Source organism: Arachis ipaensis, chromosome B6, assembly GCF_059453495.1.
Source record: "Arachis ipaensis isolate K30076 ecotype BB chromosome B6, ASM5945349v1, whole genome shotgun sequence".
Lineage (NCBI taxonomy): Eukaryota > Viridiplantae > Streptophyta > Magnoliopsida > Fabales > Fabaceae > Arachis > Arachis ipaensis.
The window spans coordinates 25,961,740-25,980,397 of NC_142441.1; the positions used below are offsets into that span (position 1 = coordinate 25,961,740).

Here is an 18,658-nt window from a genome sequence, read left to right on the forward strand (position 1 = left end):
GTCACTAACAGCACCTCCTCCTCTTCCCCATTCTCTTTCATTTTTTTTTGGAATTTCTTCTCCCCTTTCTTTTCATCCTTCTTCTCCATCATCATCATCATCATCGTTATTGTCATTGTCTTCTTCTAATACGTATTGTCATTATCGTTTTCGTCGTTATTGTTATCGTTATCATCGAATTTTTGTCATATTGATGACATTGTCTGATCCGAAATCGATTTGGATATATTTTTGTTCAAAATTGACTTGGTATGTGCTTGTTTTGAAACGAGTTTGTTTGTGTATCATCATCATTAAGTAATATCGGTTCATTCGAAATTTAATTTTCAGTTCATTTGTGAATTAACTGAGGTTCACTTGATGCTGCTGTTAAGTATTGACCAATTTTTTTATTTCTTAAGAAATTTCAGATTTTCGGTCCATTTCTCAGTTTAATTTTGAATCATTTATTAATGATTTAAGGTGCATTTGGTCTCGTTGTTCTGCACAATTCAAAACTCTTCATCTTCATCTTCTACTGCTTCTTCTTCTTCTTCTTTTTTATTTTTTCTTCTTCATCTTCTTCTTATTTCATTTTGTTATAATTATTTTTGTTTCACTCTCTTGAGAGGAATAAAACCAAGAAAAAGAGAAGAAAAATCAAACAAAGAGGAAGAAGAAAAAACACATAATGCTGCAAAATCACCAAGGAGAGGAGGAGAAAAAGAAAAAAAATGTAGCAACTACAGCAGTAATAAAAGAATGACGATGAGGAGAAAACACGCGAAGAAGAAGAAGGAGGAGGAGGAGGAACGCAAAGAAGAAGTCAACGACGACGACGACGATAACGTAAAACCCCATGCGTGAATGTAAATGCTTGGTTGGAAGAATGGCGTGTGTGCGTATAATCACGCTCTTTTAAAAAATGGTTTTTGTTGGTATTGAGTCTACTTCATTGAACTTGGATAGTTGGATGACAATAACACAAGAATGTGTAGCACATCTCATAAATATAAATAGCTTCATTGTTTCTAATTTTAATTTAAAATACTTGTATAAATATATCTAAATACGAAAGATTTTTCTATTTCTGAAAGAGTATTTCTCTAAATTCGCATAAACAATTAATGTCGTGAAGTGAAAAAATAGTTAGATAACCACTTGAAACTCCTAATACCAAAAAAAAAAAAAAAAACCTGAAACTGCGACAAATATAACAGTGATAGGATTCCCAAGGGAAAAAAAAAAAAAAAAAGAATTGTTTTTAGCTGAAAAATAACAGGGCAGTTTTGCTGATGTGAATTATGACCACGTATTTGCGTGTATATTGCTTCATATTAAATATTCCTCACCAGCGAGATCATTCATAGTGTGATGATGCATGTGAATCTATAGTTATTTATACAGATGACAGAAATAGATTGATTTGAATTTTGATTTCTTTCGAGTAAGTACCTGAAGGATAACACTTGAACAAGACTAAGGATAGCAATTTCCATTTACAAATGATGATATTAAGAAAACTAGTTAACTAAGAAGACTAAGGATGACCAATATCTTTTTTCTTTTTCTCAGGGCAATCCGTGTGTACAATTATCTAGCTTTAACCTTTTAACTCTACCCTTTCCTAACACTAATCAAAATGCCCCCCTGCTTCATTCTAAACCTAATTTTGTTTTTTGGGTTTAACACAGACAATCATCTTATTCTGTTACAACTTGCACAAAAGCAAGCAAACCAAGCATAATTCCTCAAGTTTGGTTCAAAGTGGAAGTATCAACTGCTGGTTAGCTTCAAACTATAAAAACTAATTTTCCTTCCACAGGTGCCATTGATTGATAAGTAGGGAAGCGCCTATCTTCATTTTTCCAATGTCCATGCATGCCACGAATGTAGCGGCAACAAGACAAACATGACAATCGATCATCTCGTGTAAAAAATTCACATGACTTATATTATGTGTTGAATTTCACATCAAACTTTGGACCTTATCTTCTTGATCAATTCTTGAACTGTCTTGAACTATATTGAGCTTTAGTCAATAACCTTGCTTGACGTCCTTTGGAGATTTCTATCCTGCTGGGATGCCACTTGACCTTGACGAATACTCCGCCACCAACTTCAAAAACATGGAGGTTTTATCCTCTAATAGTCGCGATGGAGTGTCGAATTCTGCAACTCTACCTGTGTGAAGAATAAAACAAACAAACATAACTTTATTAGCAAGCACAAAACAAATAATATAATGTGTATGGCAATGCAGTGACACACCATCACTAAGTACTAGAACAAGATCACTGTCTATAACGGTTGGAATGCGATGCGCAATGGTGCAGACAGTACAATCTTTAAACTCATCACGGATAATCTTCTGGATAAGATTATCAGTGGCAGTATCAACTGATGCTGTTGCTTCATCGAGTACAAGTATTTTTGATTGCTTCAGAAGAGCTCGGCCTAGGGAAACAAGTTGCCGCTGTCCTACGCTCCAATTGTCTCCATTTTCCAGCACTGCAATTTGGAAGTTCATACATCACCAAATAAATCAGTTTTTATATATTGAACTTCTAATTATTTCCTATGATTTGTGATGTTTATGTATTTTTTCCCTACCTGGTGTGTCAAGCTTTTGGTCCTTTTCACGGATAACATCTCCAAGTTGAGACTTGTCCAATGCCTGTGAAAAAATTAAAATTTAAAATTTAGCAGGATAATGCTCCTCTACTTAACTAAGTGACCTTAATTTTCATTTGTTTGTTTGCTAAATCAGAGTGGAGTTGTAAGTTGATTGGTCATATGAAAACAAAATCCTAGTTGTCATGTTAATATGTGAAAAATTTATGTCCAATACTTTCAATATATTGAAAATTTTTATAAACTTTACTATTTTAATATTTTGACTGTTTTAGAATGATGTCCAATTAATATCTTTTAATACCGTTTGACTAGTTTAGATTATGCATCATTCATCATTTATTTTGCAATTCGTACTAACCTCCCAGATGTGTTGATCAGAGTGCTCCTCAAGAGGATCAAGATTGCCACGGATGGTCCCTTCAAATAAGGTTGGATCTTGTGGTATGATACTTAGATGACTCCTAAGATCATGAAGACCAATATGTAAAATATCAATGTTGTCTATAAGTATCCTCCCATCAGATGGTTCAATCAACCGAAACAATGCCTGAATTAAAGTTGATTTGCCACTACCGGTACGTCCAACTATTCCGATCTTTTTTCCGCCTGGAAATGTGCATGACACTCCATGAAGTACCACAGGAAGATTCTCCTTGTACCGCACCTTCATCACATATCGCATGACTAAGCCGTTAGTTTAGTTTAGAAGTTTAGGATTTTGATTTTGAATACAAACATAACATGTAGCTTAACATACAAACAATGAATCTCGCTTTCATTTCTCATAAGATTTTGTTATTTGATTATGTTTTGGAGTTGTGTGCTTTTTTTTGCTGCTGGTTTAACAATGTTGCTTGTGAGAATTAATAAACTAAAATGAAATAAAGATGTAAAAAATCAACAAAACTGATCTAATAAGTACCTTCAGATCAATTATTTCAATTGTTCCATTTTCGGGCCATGAGGGTGGAGGGCGAAAATCTTCAATGATTGCTGGTGCTTCACTTGGAATTTGACTGTATTGGTAAATTCTTTCAATAGAAATGATTTTATTTTCGAGTTTGCAGAAGCTAAGTATCCATCTCGATAAACGTGCATTCAAATTGAGTCCATAAGTCACAGCAAGTCCAGCCATGCCTGTAAGGAACATCAGAAAATTGGTTGATTCTTTGCATTTGGCCTAATGTCAAACCATAGGTCTATAACTTCAGAAATAAAGCATCATAATTCAATTGTCCAAGACTGGCCATAGCAACCATAATACTTACTGGGATCAATGCTTCCATGGGGGAAGCTTACAAGTAATACCATGCAGAAAGCAAATACAAAAGTTGACAGTAACTCCATCCGCAAGCAGAGCCATTCGATAGCAGCAAGACTGCAGAAGAATGGCCGAGCAAAGCAATCTAGAAGATAGAGATTTCGCTTCATAAACCTCTTTTCTTGTCCAAATCCTCTTATTGTAGATGCTCCAGCAATTGATTCAGCAAAAAGATTTATAATTGGAGACTTCTGGATGCTTACAATTCGGACTAGTTCCCTCGAGGAAGCCATATAGTATTTCTGCGACCAAGTTAGTTGACAGTTTTTAGAACAAGTTATCTTCAAATCAAATCAGTGTAACAGATTTCAAGTTAAGATGGAATATCCTTATCTACCTGCATCCACAAACAAGCAACACCCATTGGGATAACTAGGAGCAAAACTTGCCATGTGACTTCTGTCATCACACCAACAATACCAATAAGTTGTATTGTTGTCGAAGCGAAGCCACCGAGTCTGAAAGGAATGTCAAGATCCACAACACTTTGATCAACTGATACCTGGTAGAGAACACAGATGACAATGATTATGATCTATACACCATATAGTGTGTGGAATGTTCAAAACAGGAAAATAAAGCTTACACGATTCAAGATCCGTCCGGCAGGTGTAGAGTCGAAGAAAGACATTGGTGCATGGAAAACACTTCTAAGCATCTTCAAGAACAGCTTCTGAGCTGCTGCAAGGCCAAATGTAGCCACCAGAATAGCCCTTACAAATATAAAGCAGGAGCTGCCGAAAGCGAGGGCCATGTAAACGACAAGAAGCTCTGTGGGAGATACTTTCGGCAGGTCTCCTTCAGTTTGTGGGTTAGCCCAAGCCATCCACCAATTACTAGCAATCTGTAGAAACTGAAATAACGTTTGCGCCATGATTATGAGAGGAATCAATAACCCTTTATATGCTGCTGCCATGTATGACAAATAAACCTTCATGCTGATTCTACCTCTGACCCTCTCCTCTTCTTGAACTAGTTGCTTTTTCCTTGAGCGTTTTGTTTTCTTCTTCTCCTTAATCGCTTTTTGATCTGAATTCGATGATCCCTCTTGCAGTTCCTTTGCCAAATTGTCAATATCATTTGTGGAACAAATAGACTTCTTACTGGATATAACCAATGCATTTAAGGATAAATGTTCTTCGGAATCTTCAGATGAGAAACTAGGAATTTCCATAGCCTCTATGGCTTCATGGTGAGCAGAAACTAGAGCATTAAAATCTGTTCCTGCTTGTAAGAGATCATCATATTTTCCAGCTTGTATGATGCAGCCTTCTTTGAGAACCTTCAGAACCAAAAACCAAATTTAGAAATAACAATTTCAGAACTTGCATGGAAAAATAAAAGCAGCCATACCAGTATCAAATCAGCAGCAGGAAGAAATTCAACTTGATGTGTCACATAGATTACTGTTTTATTTGCTAGTGCTGTCAATATATACTCCTGCAGTTTCACGTCATTAGAGTAAAATCTGTTTCACTTAAACTGTAACATTAACTCTGTGCTAAGGAAAACTAACCCTAAACAATTCTGATCCGGTGTGAGCATCAACTGCACTAAAGGGATCATCAAGAAGATAAATATCAGCATCTTGGTAGAGTGCTCGTGCGAGCTGAACACGCTGCTTCTGGCCACCACTCAGGTTTATGCCTCTATCACCAATAATTGTTTGATCACCATGTGAGAAAAGCTCCAAGTCCTTCTTAAGAGAACAAGCATGAAGAACATTCTTGTACTTTGCTTTGTCCATTGGGCTTCCAAACAGAATATTTTCCTCTATGTTTCCAGACTGTATCCATGCTGATTGCGAGACATATGCAGACAAGCCGCACACCCTTACCTGCAAAAGATATTAATTCCAAACACAATAATTCATTTCCAATTCAGTTCATTTCAAATCAAATCAAAGGATAAATATAAACACTGTAAAGCGAGAATTAAAAGCTTAGCTTAGGCACACCAACATACTTCGCCGGAACGCTTAGGAATCTCTCCAAGGATGCAAGAAAGAAAACTTGATTTCCCGGAACCAACCATACCACAAACAGCCACACGCATTCCTTTTTCGGCCTTCATATGAATCCCTGATAGAGTTGGTCTAGAAGATGATGAAGGGTCCCAACAGAAGATACCATCCTTAATTTCTACTGCAACATTAGAGATTCCATGAGGTAAGACAATAGTTGCATCTTCCTGCAACTCTTCCTCAAGCAGGAAAGAAGATATTCGATCAATCGAAACCTTAGTCTGAGCCATTGTTGAAACCAAGTCCGGAAAATTCCTGAGAGGTTCTTGGAGGATTCTAAAAGTAGCCAAAGCAGAAAGCACACCACCTGCAGTCAACTCTCCACCCAGCAATATGCATGTAGCGAAAGTGACAGCTGAAACAAAAATGGGGGAGCTCCAGAATATGAATGTTATGAAAGCTTGCGAGTACAACGCTTTTCGAAGCCATTTGAACTCGACTCCACGCATCTCCTCTAACTTTATTTGATACCTGTCTTCCCAAGCTTGCAACTTGAGAATCCTCATGTTCCTTAAGCACTCAGATGTTTTTCGCATCCTTTCATCTTTTGCAGCCATTAACTTGTCTTGATAATCTTCTTGGATCCTAGCTACTGGAACAGTGACAACAATTGAAATGATGGTAGCAATCAGTGTTGCAATACAAGCAATTCCAACGTTCTTGTACAAGATTAGAAGGGCAAGAACAATCTGCATAGGAAGCATCCACATATCATGAAGGTACCAAGAGTAGTCCCCTACTCTTTGAACATCTACAGCCATGTAGTTAACAATCTCTCCACTTGTGTGACTTTGCCTCGCTAAGCTCGAGAGTCTAAGCCCCTTTCGATACACCATCGCTGTTAGAGCTGATCTAACATGCATGCCCAAGATATCCACTCCTAGATACCATTGACGAGTTGTAAAGGTCTCAACAAGCTTCGCCACGAAGAAGATCCCAGCGAGGACATAGCCCTCGTTCGGATAACTTTGTTTGCCACTCAAGTAATCAACAAAGTAGCTTACCATGTAAGGACCAACATAAGAAACAAGAGTATTCAAACCAGCAAAGATGGCATTCCAAGCTGCTTCCTTCCAAAATGATCTGAGAAGTGCCCAAGCTAACGAAGGCTGTCCGGACGGATTTTCAGCCTTCAATCTCTCCCAATTAGAATTCAAAATCTTGTAATTTGTCTTAGCTCGATCTTTTCGTGCCACTAGGGGAATGTCCTTAAGCTCCAATGGTCGCCTTGCGCCAAGGGAAAGAATTGGGTTCAGCCAAGACAGAGTAGCCAGGCTAAAAATTCCAGCATCACTGTATGGAGTAACCTTCACACACCCTGATTCTTCTTCAGCAAGCAACGGCTCTCGAAAATCCGAATCCCCACAGACTTCAATACCAGTAACACCCCTAGCCGCAACAATACACAAGAAGGCAAGTGCAGGCGTGGCAGCAAAATTCGCCACCACATGGGACTGCAAATGCTTGTAACCTTCATCCCATAACCCTCTCCCATCAACATACAAAGTGCACAAGCAAATAACAAATGACACACTCCACCAAACTCTCAACAAAAATGGAAACCTATCAAGCCTCTGAGCCTTGCAATTTAAAGCCAAGAAGCTCAACACAATCCAAGACAAGCCCTGAGAAACTGGCAACAAAATTACAGACAAATTACCCTTTCCCTGAATCAAAGCTACAACATCAAAACCCAACACCACAAGTTGCACCAACAGAACATAGAGACAAGACAAGACCGAAAGCTTGAACCATGTACCAATCCTAACTTCATGTGTTTGTGCATCAACAATTCTAGGACTAACTGCGCCACCATTGCTTGCAATATCATCCTTATTGTCATATCTAACACTTCCCACGTTCCCAAGCACCTTTCTTGAAAAGATAACAATGAGAAACACAAGCAGCAGTGCCAAGTTGGCACACGTTGCTACAAGTTCCAGAACTGGCAAAGAAAGGATCTCATTGAAAAGGGTATGAGACGATCCAACAGAAGAAGAAGAAGAAGGTAGTGTTGTAGACATTGCTGTGTTATTGAAGAAAGCTTGGGATTCAGAGAAATGAGTCGATGAGAAGAAGAAGAAGCAGCAGCAGCTAAGAGATTGAGATCAGTGAAGCGGAATAGAAATGGAATCATTTCACCATCAAATATGCATCTGGAGGTAGATTCTGCGGACACATTGCACATGAAAACAAAACAAGAGATTTTTCATCAACACACGTAAACACAAAGAACACGAGAAGGAAGAAGATAAAAATAGCTTTCTATTGCTATTATCAACAGTGTTGTTTTCTTATAGCATCCAAAACACACAAAGGGACAAAGGGTGTGACCAGAAAAATCCAATATATCGAAGAAGATTACAAAAAACTGATCTTTTTCACAAAGGGTCTCTGAATTTGCCCTTGTGATTCAAAGATTGTTGATAATTATGACGCTTATGATTGTGATGATGTATTCATGTGTTGTAGCTACCTGTGCAAAGCTCCAACTTTTGGAGACTGACCAACGAGGATAATCACCAACAGCACACACCCCAAACGACAACGTTTTCGATTGTAAATACAAAATAGAGATGCAGCGTAACAATGCACAGAACACAGAACACAGAAAACAGAGAGAAACAGGAAAACAGAGAGAGAGAGAGAGAGAGAGCGAGAGAGAGAGTGTGTGTGTTTTTCAATCTCTCTCTTCTGCTTCTCTTAATTTTATGTTATTTGATTATGTTTTGCTTTTCTCTTTTCTTTTTTTGTCTAAACTATGCTGAATTGCTGATGCAGAGTTTTGTGTTTTTGTGTTGGTGGTATAACAAAGTTGCGTGTAAGAACTGAAAACTTATAAACTTGGAGCAGAGGTGAGTGAAATTTTAACAAAATGGATTCAAATGAGGATGAATAATAAGAATAGGGTTCAACACTCCATGGAGTTTTAGGTTGAAATTTGTGTTTCGTTGATGGTGTTCTGTTTTAAGGTTTTTAGCTTAGGTTAGAATTAGTTTGTGTGTTGGGATTCATTTTAATTTTATCATTATTTATAGAGTACCTTAGAGGATTATACTAGAGTGATGATGTGTGAAGCATAGATGGTAAGTCTAGATTGTCAAGAGTTTTCCTATTTTTAGCTATCATGAATGAGATTGTAAATAAAATTTAATTTTGTAATTTTAGAAAGAGATTAAATTTGATCATAAAGTTAATATAATTCTTTAGGATTAAATTCAATGTTCTAAAAAATTAGATCATGATTACATCTCAATAATGAAATTAAAAGCTTATCATCATTTGAATATAAAAATGAGAATATGGAAATAGTAAATTGAAAGGGAAAAGACATAAACAAGTGTCTCCTTCGGTGATTTTAACAAAAACTTAAAATGACATATCCCTATAGAATATTACATGTTGATTCGGGGATATTATATTTTTGGGTTATGCTACGTGTATACTAAAATCAACTACCAAAATCAGTTATCAGTATAAAATATATGTTAAAATATAAATATATATTAAAAATAAATTAAACCACATATATATTTATATATAAATACATTAGTAATTAATTTTAGTAGCTGATTTTAATGTACAAATAGCATTTTCCTATATTTTTAAAGACTAATGTTGGATTGTTGGTATATTTCAACATATTTGTTCCATGTGTGATGTGTGTGTGTGCTGGCTTATGACTAGTGAGATCATGGGATATGGACCAAGCGTCAACAAAGAAATAATAGATTAGGAGTTGGAAACTTGGAATGCACCATTATTTAATGTTTTACTTTTAGCAATAAAGATTTGAAAGCATCTAATACTTGGCAATTGCCAGTGATAATGAAGTAGCTAGCCTTTGCTTTGTTGCATTTGAGCCTATGAAATTGAGTACGTAGAAGCGTTAGTGGGATTCAAGTAAGAGAGAGTGTGTGTGTGTCTGTGTGTGTGATGAATCTGATGCCATAAACTATGATTTGTCATTTTGTGATTTCATATATTATACGAGGATTTTGAGGGTGTCCAGACATGTTTAATAAAGTATAGCATTCAGACCAGAGCCACATTTGTTTAAGAGAAAATACGAGCAATGAAACTCAATCTCCCAAGTCCTAATAATGCACTTTTTCTTTTTCTTTTTTTCCCTTTAAAGGAAATTATCCTGCTTGTTCTACTCTTTATATATATTTAACCATAATTTATACTAGATAATTCAAATATTGTTGGTTGGGTGTCTGGGTGAGAAATATATATAACTAAGGAGTCAACTTTTTTAATAAAAAATCACCTGATATTTAATTTAAAAAAAGTTATCTAATAAGAAATAGTGAGTGATGTAAATTGGAATATAAGCATCCCTATTACCTAAGAGCCTTTTAGGTTCCTAATATATATAAGTATTTTTGAATTTCAGTAATTTAAAAATATTTTAGAATTTATATCAATACCAAATTTTTTTTTAATTTGTGTGAATTTTGTATAGTTTTTTTTGTTTAAACTTTTTTAGAAGTTAACAAAAATTAAATTTTAGATTTCTTTTAAATTTAATTATAAAAATAATGATACTATGTTATGAAATTATTTTTTAAAAAAGACACATAAGTGAAAATTATATCTCTAACAAAGCTCATAACATTTATGTGCTTTTATTTTTACTTGGTTGATAACAAATTCTCTGGAGTCGAATGGGTGATATTATAAACTTTTAAAGTAATGGAAGAAAAATCAATTTTTCAAAATAAGGAATGTATTAAATAATGTTTTGGCTCTTAAATATTAAATATATATTTTCAAGGATCCAATAGTGAATTTGTTTAATGATTAAAAGGATTCCTCAATATCATCAACGATATATGATTATTCTAAGAACTGTTTATACAACTTATATGAGTAATGAGCATGAGATGATGCTGACCTAAAGAATTAGCTTGGACCCCATTATTGCAAAGACGCCATCAAGAAATTTGAAGCACACAAATTAAAAGAAAGAGGAGAAAGCAAGTGAATTTCTTGAGGAAATTGGTGTTAGTAAGAAGGTAAAAGCATGAGCCTTCTAAAGGTAAATTAAAGTACTAAAGTATTTTTAAGAAATTTATTGTTACTGCCTTACTGGTGTTTTTTCTTTTTTTTTTTTTTTTTATTTCAGCTCTGAGGTTAAGTTGAGGGACTTTCATAAAACTTGTGGCTGTAAGTAATGGCTTTATTAAAATAAAATTGAGGATTTTATTAGCATATATAAAATTAATTATATACACATATCGTATCTCACGGGCACGTGTTATTGTTGATTCTTAAGTTCAACTACAAACATTAAATTGTAACTAACCGATGCTTTAAGTATGAATACTATTGATAATTAATCTCAAAAATACTAATAATCATAAAGTTTTTATTTACCCGTATATATTTTAACTTTTAAATTTATCTAGCTTAATCTTTTAATCCTATATCCCTCCATTAAAGTTGATTGAGTGAGTGGGCATAATATAAGTTTAAATTTAATTAATTGTGCTGTTAATTTTTTGAAAAAAATAGAATTTGTTATTGGTGATATGGAATAACTAAGCCCCTGTAATCAATAATATAATGTTTATAAAACACTATATCCATAATATTTACTTTATTATTTAATATGAACTATAATAAGGTAAATCACACAAATATAATAATTTCAATTTAAAATTATACAAATGTCATAAATTAGAATTGGTTATATGTCTTATCTTAAATATTTCTATATAAATTGATTTTATTTATTATGTATATGTTGTATAAATAGTAAGTCGAATCAGCTACTTGTGTAGCATAACTACAATAAATTGTTTATTTTTTTTATTAACTTTAAAATATAAATATTAATAAAAAAATAATCTTATTTAAATTCAAATAAATATCAAAAAAATTAAAACAAATAAGAATAGAAATTCAAATTTTATATTTTAGTTGAAATTTCAAAAAAACTATATTTTTACAAACTTATGAATTTAAAACAGAACAATAAATAATTTTTAAAAAATTATTAAAAATTATCCTTTAACTTTTTAGCATATAGAAAATTATTACCAAAATTTTTTATGTTGAAGAGTATTTTAAAGTATAGTCCTCCAAAATAGCATAAGAGTTAAAATTTAAAATTTTTTTGAGTCAGAAATTTTACCAATTTCTCATAACCTCTCAAACTCATAAATTTCTCATTTCAATTCAATCATGGACTATTTCAAAACCACTCAGACACATCACAAACACTCATTCATAAATTCTCAACCCTTCCAAACCTAAATCAACTCACTTCCAACTTATTTAACCCATTCTATCAACATACCCATGTTTATTGACAACATAAACATTCATATATCAAATTTCTCAATCAACTAATAATCAATTATCACAATCTCATACAACAATTTACACCACTTACCTCAACTTATCACAAATGGAATTTTCTCACCCTATCATGACCTCCGGCCCAATTTCACAAATCACAATATTCATACATTCAATTCTCAATTGAAACTCAACATTTGTACTCATTTTCATGCAACATAGCACTAACATACATCACAATATCCAATTTTAACAATATCACATAACACTTCTCAATTCATCAAAAACTCATTATTTCCACTTTCAATTTCATGCCAAAATACATCAATCAACTCAATACTCACGCTAATCATTATTCAAGCATATCAACAATCAATTCAATTCAACTTATCCTAGGGGCAAGTAACCTAGGTTTTCACATACCCTTACATAATGCCTACTCAAAACTACCACTCATACCTTAATGTCGCAAATCCAAGCTTCCAAGCTGTTAGAAACAAGAGAGAAATCTGAAGAAAGTGTTTTGTATATTATACAGTGTATGGAATGTACAAAGGATATATATAGGTGCTAGAAGAATCAAAATAATAAAAGTATACAATCCTACAATTAATATACAGATATGCTATATAAATATAAAGATACAAATTGATCTAATATTGATTCTAATTCATTCTCTAACAACCCCCCCTTCAAACTCAAGTAGGAGCTAAGGATACCATCTTGAGTTTGGATATCAGAGTTCGAAAATGAGTCGGATGATGAGCCTTCGTAAAGATATCAGCAGTCTGATCCAGTGTTACAACAGCAATGAGACGAACAGCATCAATAAGGATGCGTTGTCGAAGAAGGTGACAATCAGTCTCAATATGTTCGGTGCGTTCATGAAACACATCATTATGGGCAATCTGAATAGTACTGCGGTTGTCAAAAAAACTATCAGTTGGGGACGACTGCAGTGCACCCAAGTCTTCGAGAAGTCAACGAATCGAGACAACCTCAGCAGTGGTGTCAGCGAGAGCACGGTATTCAACTTCTATACTTGATCGAGCAGTGAACGTTTGCTTCTTATCTCGCCTAGAAATGAGATTGTCTCCAAGAAATAAACAATAACCAGTAATAGAATGACGATCAGAGGGATCACCAGCCCAATCAGCATCTGAGTACGTTTGAAGGGATAAAGATGAATGGACAGAAAAATAAAGGCCATGAAATAGGGTGCCTTTGATGTAGCGAAGAATGCGAAGAACTGTCGCATAGTGAGTAGTATGAGGTGCCCGACAAGAACTGGTTAAGAACATGAACCGGATAGGCAATGTCTGGTCGAATGACAGTTAAGTAGACAAGTCCTCCAACTAACTGTCGATAAAGAGTAGGATTATCCAAAACAGTTCCATCCATAGGAGTAAAACGAACATTAGGCTCAAGGGAAGTAAACTCAGTGTGACTGTCTATAATCCTGGCACGAGCAAGAAGATCTGAAGCATACTTAGCATGAGTGAGATAGATGCCATCATCTATGGATATGACCTCGAGACCAAGAAAATAATTGAAAGAACCAAGATCTTTCATCTCAAAAGTATATTGAAGGGAGGCTTTGAGATCAGAGATACCATCAACATCATCTTCAGTAATCACTACAAAAAATTCTGGTAAAAACGGCGGTTTTTTTTTGTATTTACGGCGGTTTGAACCGCCATTATTACCAATAATGGCGGTTTCGTAAAGCGACGTAATTCTGGGCGCCATTCTGGTTATTACGGCGGTTTTCTGAAAACCGCCACAATTCCCTGGGTTAAAACGGCGGTTTTTGAATAGGTTAAAACGGCGGTTCGAACCGCCGTTATTTCCAGGGTTAAAATGGCAGTTCTTGGATAGGTTAAAACGGCGGTTTGAACCGCCATTATTACTCTGACAGAATGGCATTTTGGTTGGTTAAAACGGCGGTTCAAACCGCCGTTATTTCCAGGGTTAAAATGGCAGTTTTTGGATAGGTTAAAACGGCGGTTTGAACCGCCGTTATTACCTTGACAGTTGCATTTTGGTTGGTTAAAACGGCATTTTTAAACCGCCATTTTTACCCTGACAGTAGCGTTTTGATTGGTTAAAATTGCATTTTTGAACCGCTATTTTACCCTGACAGTGACATTTTTTATCGCTTAAAAAAATAATTTTTACCGCCATTTTTATCGAGTTAAATAAATAATTTTTTGATTAAAATTTCACAATAGCAAAAAATCATAATCCATAAATGAAATATTATATAACTCATAAACAAAATATTAATATAATATGTAATTTTTATTATTGAAAATCAAAAGTAATAACTCCTATACAAAACCTTGTCTTACTAAACTTACCAAAATACAAACATTGCAATAAACACTAATCAGTCAAATCTACCCCTTCCAGTCCCTAAAATATGTTAATATCTAATAATGTATTTAAACCATCTAATAAGTGCTGTCTTTTTCATCTAATACAAGACAAGTAGCTTAGCTAAGTGATGATGAATAAGATTTGGAGGCCAAAAATTTCTTCCTTTTGTAATTAACTTTAAAACAAGCCTGCCTTAGTTTCTTGGTCTCTTGTGTGAGTTTCATCCCAAGAACTTGCTCCAACATCTTTGTTTCTTGCTCCAACACTCCAAGCACCAACACAAATAACAAATAAGCTTTCAGCGCAGTGAGAGGTAGACAACAAATAATCTTAGAAATAATATCCTTACTAAGACTGCTAGTTAATCTTCTTATTATTTTTGTAGATAACTAGTGAAGTGAATGCCTACTAACCTCAACTTAAGGTGACTCTATTAACTTGAAATTGACTTCAAATTGTGCTGTATTTTAGAGGTATTACATCGTTCAGGAGAGCCAGAATGAGCAGTGACACACTCCACAGTTCTAAACCCTTTTCCTCTCTGAGTGAATGAGAACAGCAGCAGAAATCAGATACAATATAAGTAATTTCTGCATTTTTCCATTTTATATAACAAATAATGAGGCCTTGGCTTATACATTAACAAGAGTTGAAGATCTAAACCCTGTTTCACATGAAAAATTATTACCAACAGATTCATATTAGTTAAAGCAAGTTAGTTAGTTATCTAAATAATCAAACAACTCATTTACATAAGAACACTGAGACACACTATCTGTTTTCAATTAATTCTTTTTAATACTTGATTTATGGTTATTTGATTAGTAAGAATGTTAGCAAAATTGTGTGCAATATCAGAAGTATTTAATAAATGAAAACAAGCAAAGTAGCAGCAAATATAATAAATATAAAAATAGAGAAATTTAGCAATGCCATTCGAGAGGACTACATTAAAACCAACCAAGATTCATCAAAGAATTAAAGAAAGAATAAATTTTATAACCTAAAACACAACTCTTTTCTCATCCCATTAAGCATAAAATTTCTTAAATCTATGAGCAGGAAAAAAAAACTTACTCAAATTATGACTCAACATGAATAATTTTCCAACAAAGCCCAGAAATTGCACAGTAATTAGGAAGCTCAGAAGCCATGGTGAGCGATATTCTCAAGAAACAAAACAATAAGGAACAATTAGAGAATGTTGTGCCGTGTTGCAAACCAAATCAAATCAAATTGAGCTCAAAAACGAACAAAGTTTCAAACTTTGATACAACATCATGATGTGTAATAAGCATGTAAAATATAAAAAAAATAAAAATAAAAAGAGAAAAAACCTCAGAAACAATAAAGGGTAACTGAATTTACCTGCAAAAGGGTTGAAGATTGATGATTGTTTGGTTTTCTGTTTCTGCGACTACAATGAAAATGGAAATTTGGAACAACTGAACAAGAACAAGGAACAGAAAAACCAAGCAAGTTAGTTAGTTAGTTATCTAAATATTTTAAAACATATATCTAATATGTCTTTTCAAAAATGGCTATAGTGGTGCAATATCTAAATGACAGTGACTGGTTATAGAAGAAAAATGGCCACTAGGAAAATAAAGTGGATGCCATTGCAGCAATGCTATTATTTGTTGTTTCCACATTCCCAAAAATACACATAATATTATTTTATTTAACGGATCCATTGATGCATATAGGATGATGAATCCTTCTCATCATCATGTTAATTTTTTACATAATTTTATTATCACGTATAATTTTTTTTAATCTTTTACTTAAAATATGAGACTTAAACAAACTAAAATAAGTAACATTAGAAAATAAATAATAAATATAACAAAAAATCACATGTAATGAAGTTATATTAATGATTGATTATTGATGTATCCATTATTGTAGTGATAAGGGTATGCATGCATGCCTATGAGATGGTGCAGCTAAATAGATAAAATCCACTAACCCAGTGAACTTTAAAAGCTTCACTGCCCCTTGTATTTTAGCCTCAGCTTCTTTTTCTATACCCATACTAAACCATATCCAATTATAATAATTTCATATCCAAATTTAGGAATCTTCAACCAAAAGAAGAAAGAGATAGATGATGATGAGCTTATGATAATGCAGAATGAGTATAGATAGATAGAGATTTTGAGTGGGTTCAAAATCAGTGCATGTAATTTCATAATGGATGACACATTTTTTCTTCTTTTCTTTTCCATGATTATGACATATTATTAAAGGCAAACCTATCTGATGAGAGTTGAATATTAGCTTTGCTTGCCAGTCCGGTGACAGAGGTGAAAGATCTGCATAATATGAAGCAACAAAGGAAAAATGCATTTATCATCGGATGTTAATAATTAAATAATCAGCTTGCATTTTGGGTCAAATGAAGAAAAGGGAAAGTAAAGACAGAAGAAGAAGAGAAAGAAAGGGGAGGGGAAAGGCTGCAGATAATGCATTAACTATTATACTGGTAGAAGATAGCGTGTAAGAAAATGGAAGAATGAAAAACTAGGTATTGTTTTAGCAGACAACCTAAAGTGTCTACAAGGTAGAATAGATGCTCTGAAGTTTACAAGTCCACAAGACAAGGAAAATCCCTTTATAGTTCATAATATTCTAACTGGAATGGGAATTTTAAATCCATTGTCACATGACAACCACTTATATAGGCCAGCTGAAAATAGTTTGGTAAAAGTAAGAAATAGTGAACAATGTTTTAATTTAAATTGCAAATTTCTAACAGGGATACAGTTCTACCAAAATGACCGCAAAACCATTTAAGATGTTGTCTTCTTCACATTCATCTTCATTGTAAAACCATATACCATTAACTTCTTGAGCCGCATTTCGATATAATAGGTATGGCTTTTTAAGTTCATACTCAAAATCCAATAGATTTTCTACTAGGTTGTTTGTCAGAACAAATATTACAAAGAAAGTTGTAAATCAGAAAACTGATAGCACAAATCAGGCACACAGATGAATGAGAGCAGAGCACTAGTACATTTATATTTCTCCAAACAATGAGGAAATAATAAATCAAGCACTGCCAAAAAGAGAATATGTAATCTACAGCAACAATAATGCAAAATATATTTGAATGATTGAATCTATCCAGCACTGAACATTAATTAGCATTTAGCAGTTAATCTTGGAACTAAAAACACCACAAAATGGATTCAATTAAAAAAAAAAGAAACACAAATCCGAACCTGTATTTTGTCGATTCATGACAATGAACTGAAACTGAGGCTGCACATTCCTGAAAAACGCAAAATAAAAAAAATAAGGGAAATTGGTCAAGGATCAAAGTGCACATGAACTGAAGCATATGGAAAGAGGAAGAAGCAGTGTTCATTGATGACCTCTTGACAACAAATAGAGATCCTTCGACGTCCTTACGACTCTGGAAAAAAAAAGAATACATCCAGAAATTGAAGAAACGAGATGAGAGATTATAGAAATGTGTCAAGAGAGAGAGAGAGAGAGAGAGAGAGAGAGAACGGACCCACTGATTAGTTTCAATGTTGAATTCGTAGAAAGAGACATGAGCGGCGGTGAAAAGAATCTCGGCGATGAAGGGATTGAAGCGCTGGAGGACGGTGAGATTCAGCACCTTGGTGCTCTGCCTATCCAGATTCGGCATCAGTTTCTTACTCTGACTCTGCGACATCTTTAGCTCACAACCAAAATAACAACTTATAAGATGTACAAACTTATATATACAACCAGAGTATTGGAAAGGGTAAAATCTTACAGGTTTGAAATTAGAAATTTAATAACAAACTAAGTGAACTACTGGACCAAAGTTGGCCATTGAAGCCCCAGCACAGCATTCATTGCCATATGAGGATAGAATGAAGTGAAAAAGTATACTAAAACTGAAAACAGCAGCGTTGCTTTAAATTAAAAATAGCAGTCATATTAGTTAATACAAACTGCAATTGGTGTAGGGATTGGATTCACCTTTTTCTTTTTGACGGGTTTGAGGATCT

The 18,658-nt window shown here is 34.1% G+C and overlaps 2 protein-coding genes across 3 annotated transcripts; both read right to left on the reverse strand.

The window, feature by feature from the left end:
- Positions 1–1,387: 1,387 nt before the first annotated feature.
- LOC107647847 (ABC transporter C family member 5) lies at positions 1,388–8,771 on the reverse strand. 2 transcript variants are annotated; one of them, XM_016351889.3, is made up of 12 exons: positions 8,437–8,771; positions 5,903–8,129; positions 5,454–5,774; positions 5,291–5,377; positions 4,524–5,219; positions 4,275–4,439; positions 3,885–4,179; positions 3,539–3,753; positions 2,975–3,280; positions 2,593–2,656; positions 2,251–2,490; positions 1,388–2,163 (listed from the first exon to the last, which is right to left on the reverse strand). In XM_016351889.3, the coding sequence occupies exons 2-12, from the start codon at positions 7,982–7,984 to the stop codon at positions 2,051–2,053; spliced, it is 4,584 nt and encodes a 1,527-aa protein (XP_016207375.2). In that variant the 5' UTR covers positions 7,985–8,129; positions 8,437–8,771; the 3' UTR covers positions 1,388–2,050. The 2 variants fall into 2 exon arrangements, with proteins under 2 accessions (XP_016207375.2, XP_020959942.2); XM_021104283.2 differs by having other exon boundaries at positions 1,388–2,490; positions 8,437–8,686.
- A 6,310-nt stretch (positions 8,772–15,081) lies between these two features.
- On the reverse strand, positions 15,082–18,336 carry LOC107647848 (mRNA-decapping enzyme-like protein). The gene is made up of 6 exons (XM_088489663.1): positions 18,172–18,336; positions 18,029–18,069; positions 17,876–17,925; positions 16,904–16,963; positions 16,017–16,093; positions 15,082–15,189 (listed from the first exon to the last, which is right to left on the reverse strand). The coding sequence occupies exons 1-6, from the start codon at positions 18,334–18,336 to the stop codon at positions 15,082–15,084; spliced, it is 501 nt and encodes a 166-aa protein (XP_088345789.1).
- Positions 18,337–18,658: the final 322 nt, after the last annotated feature.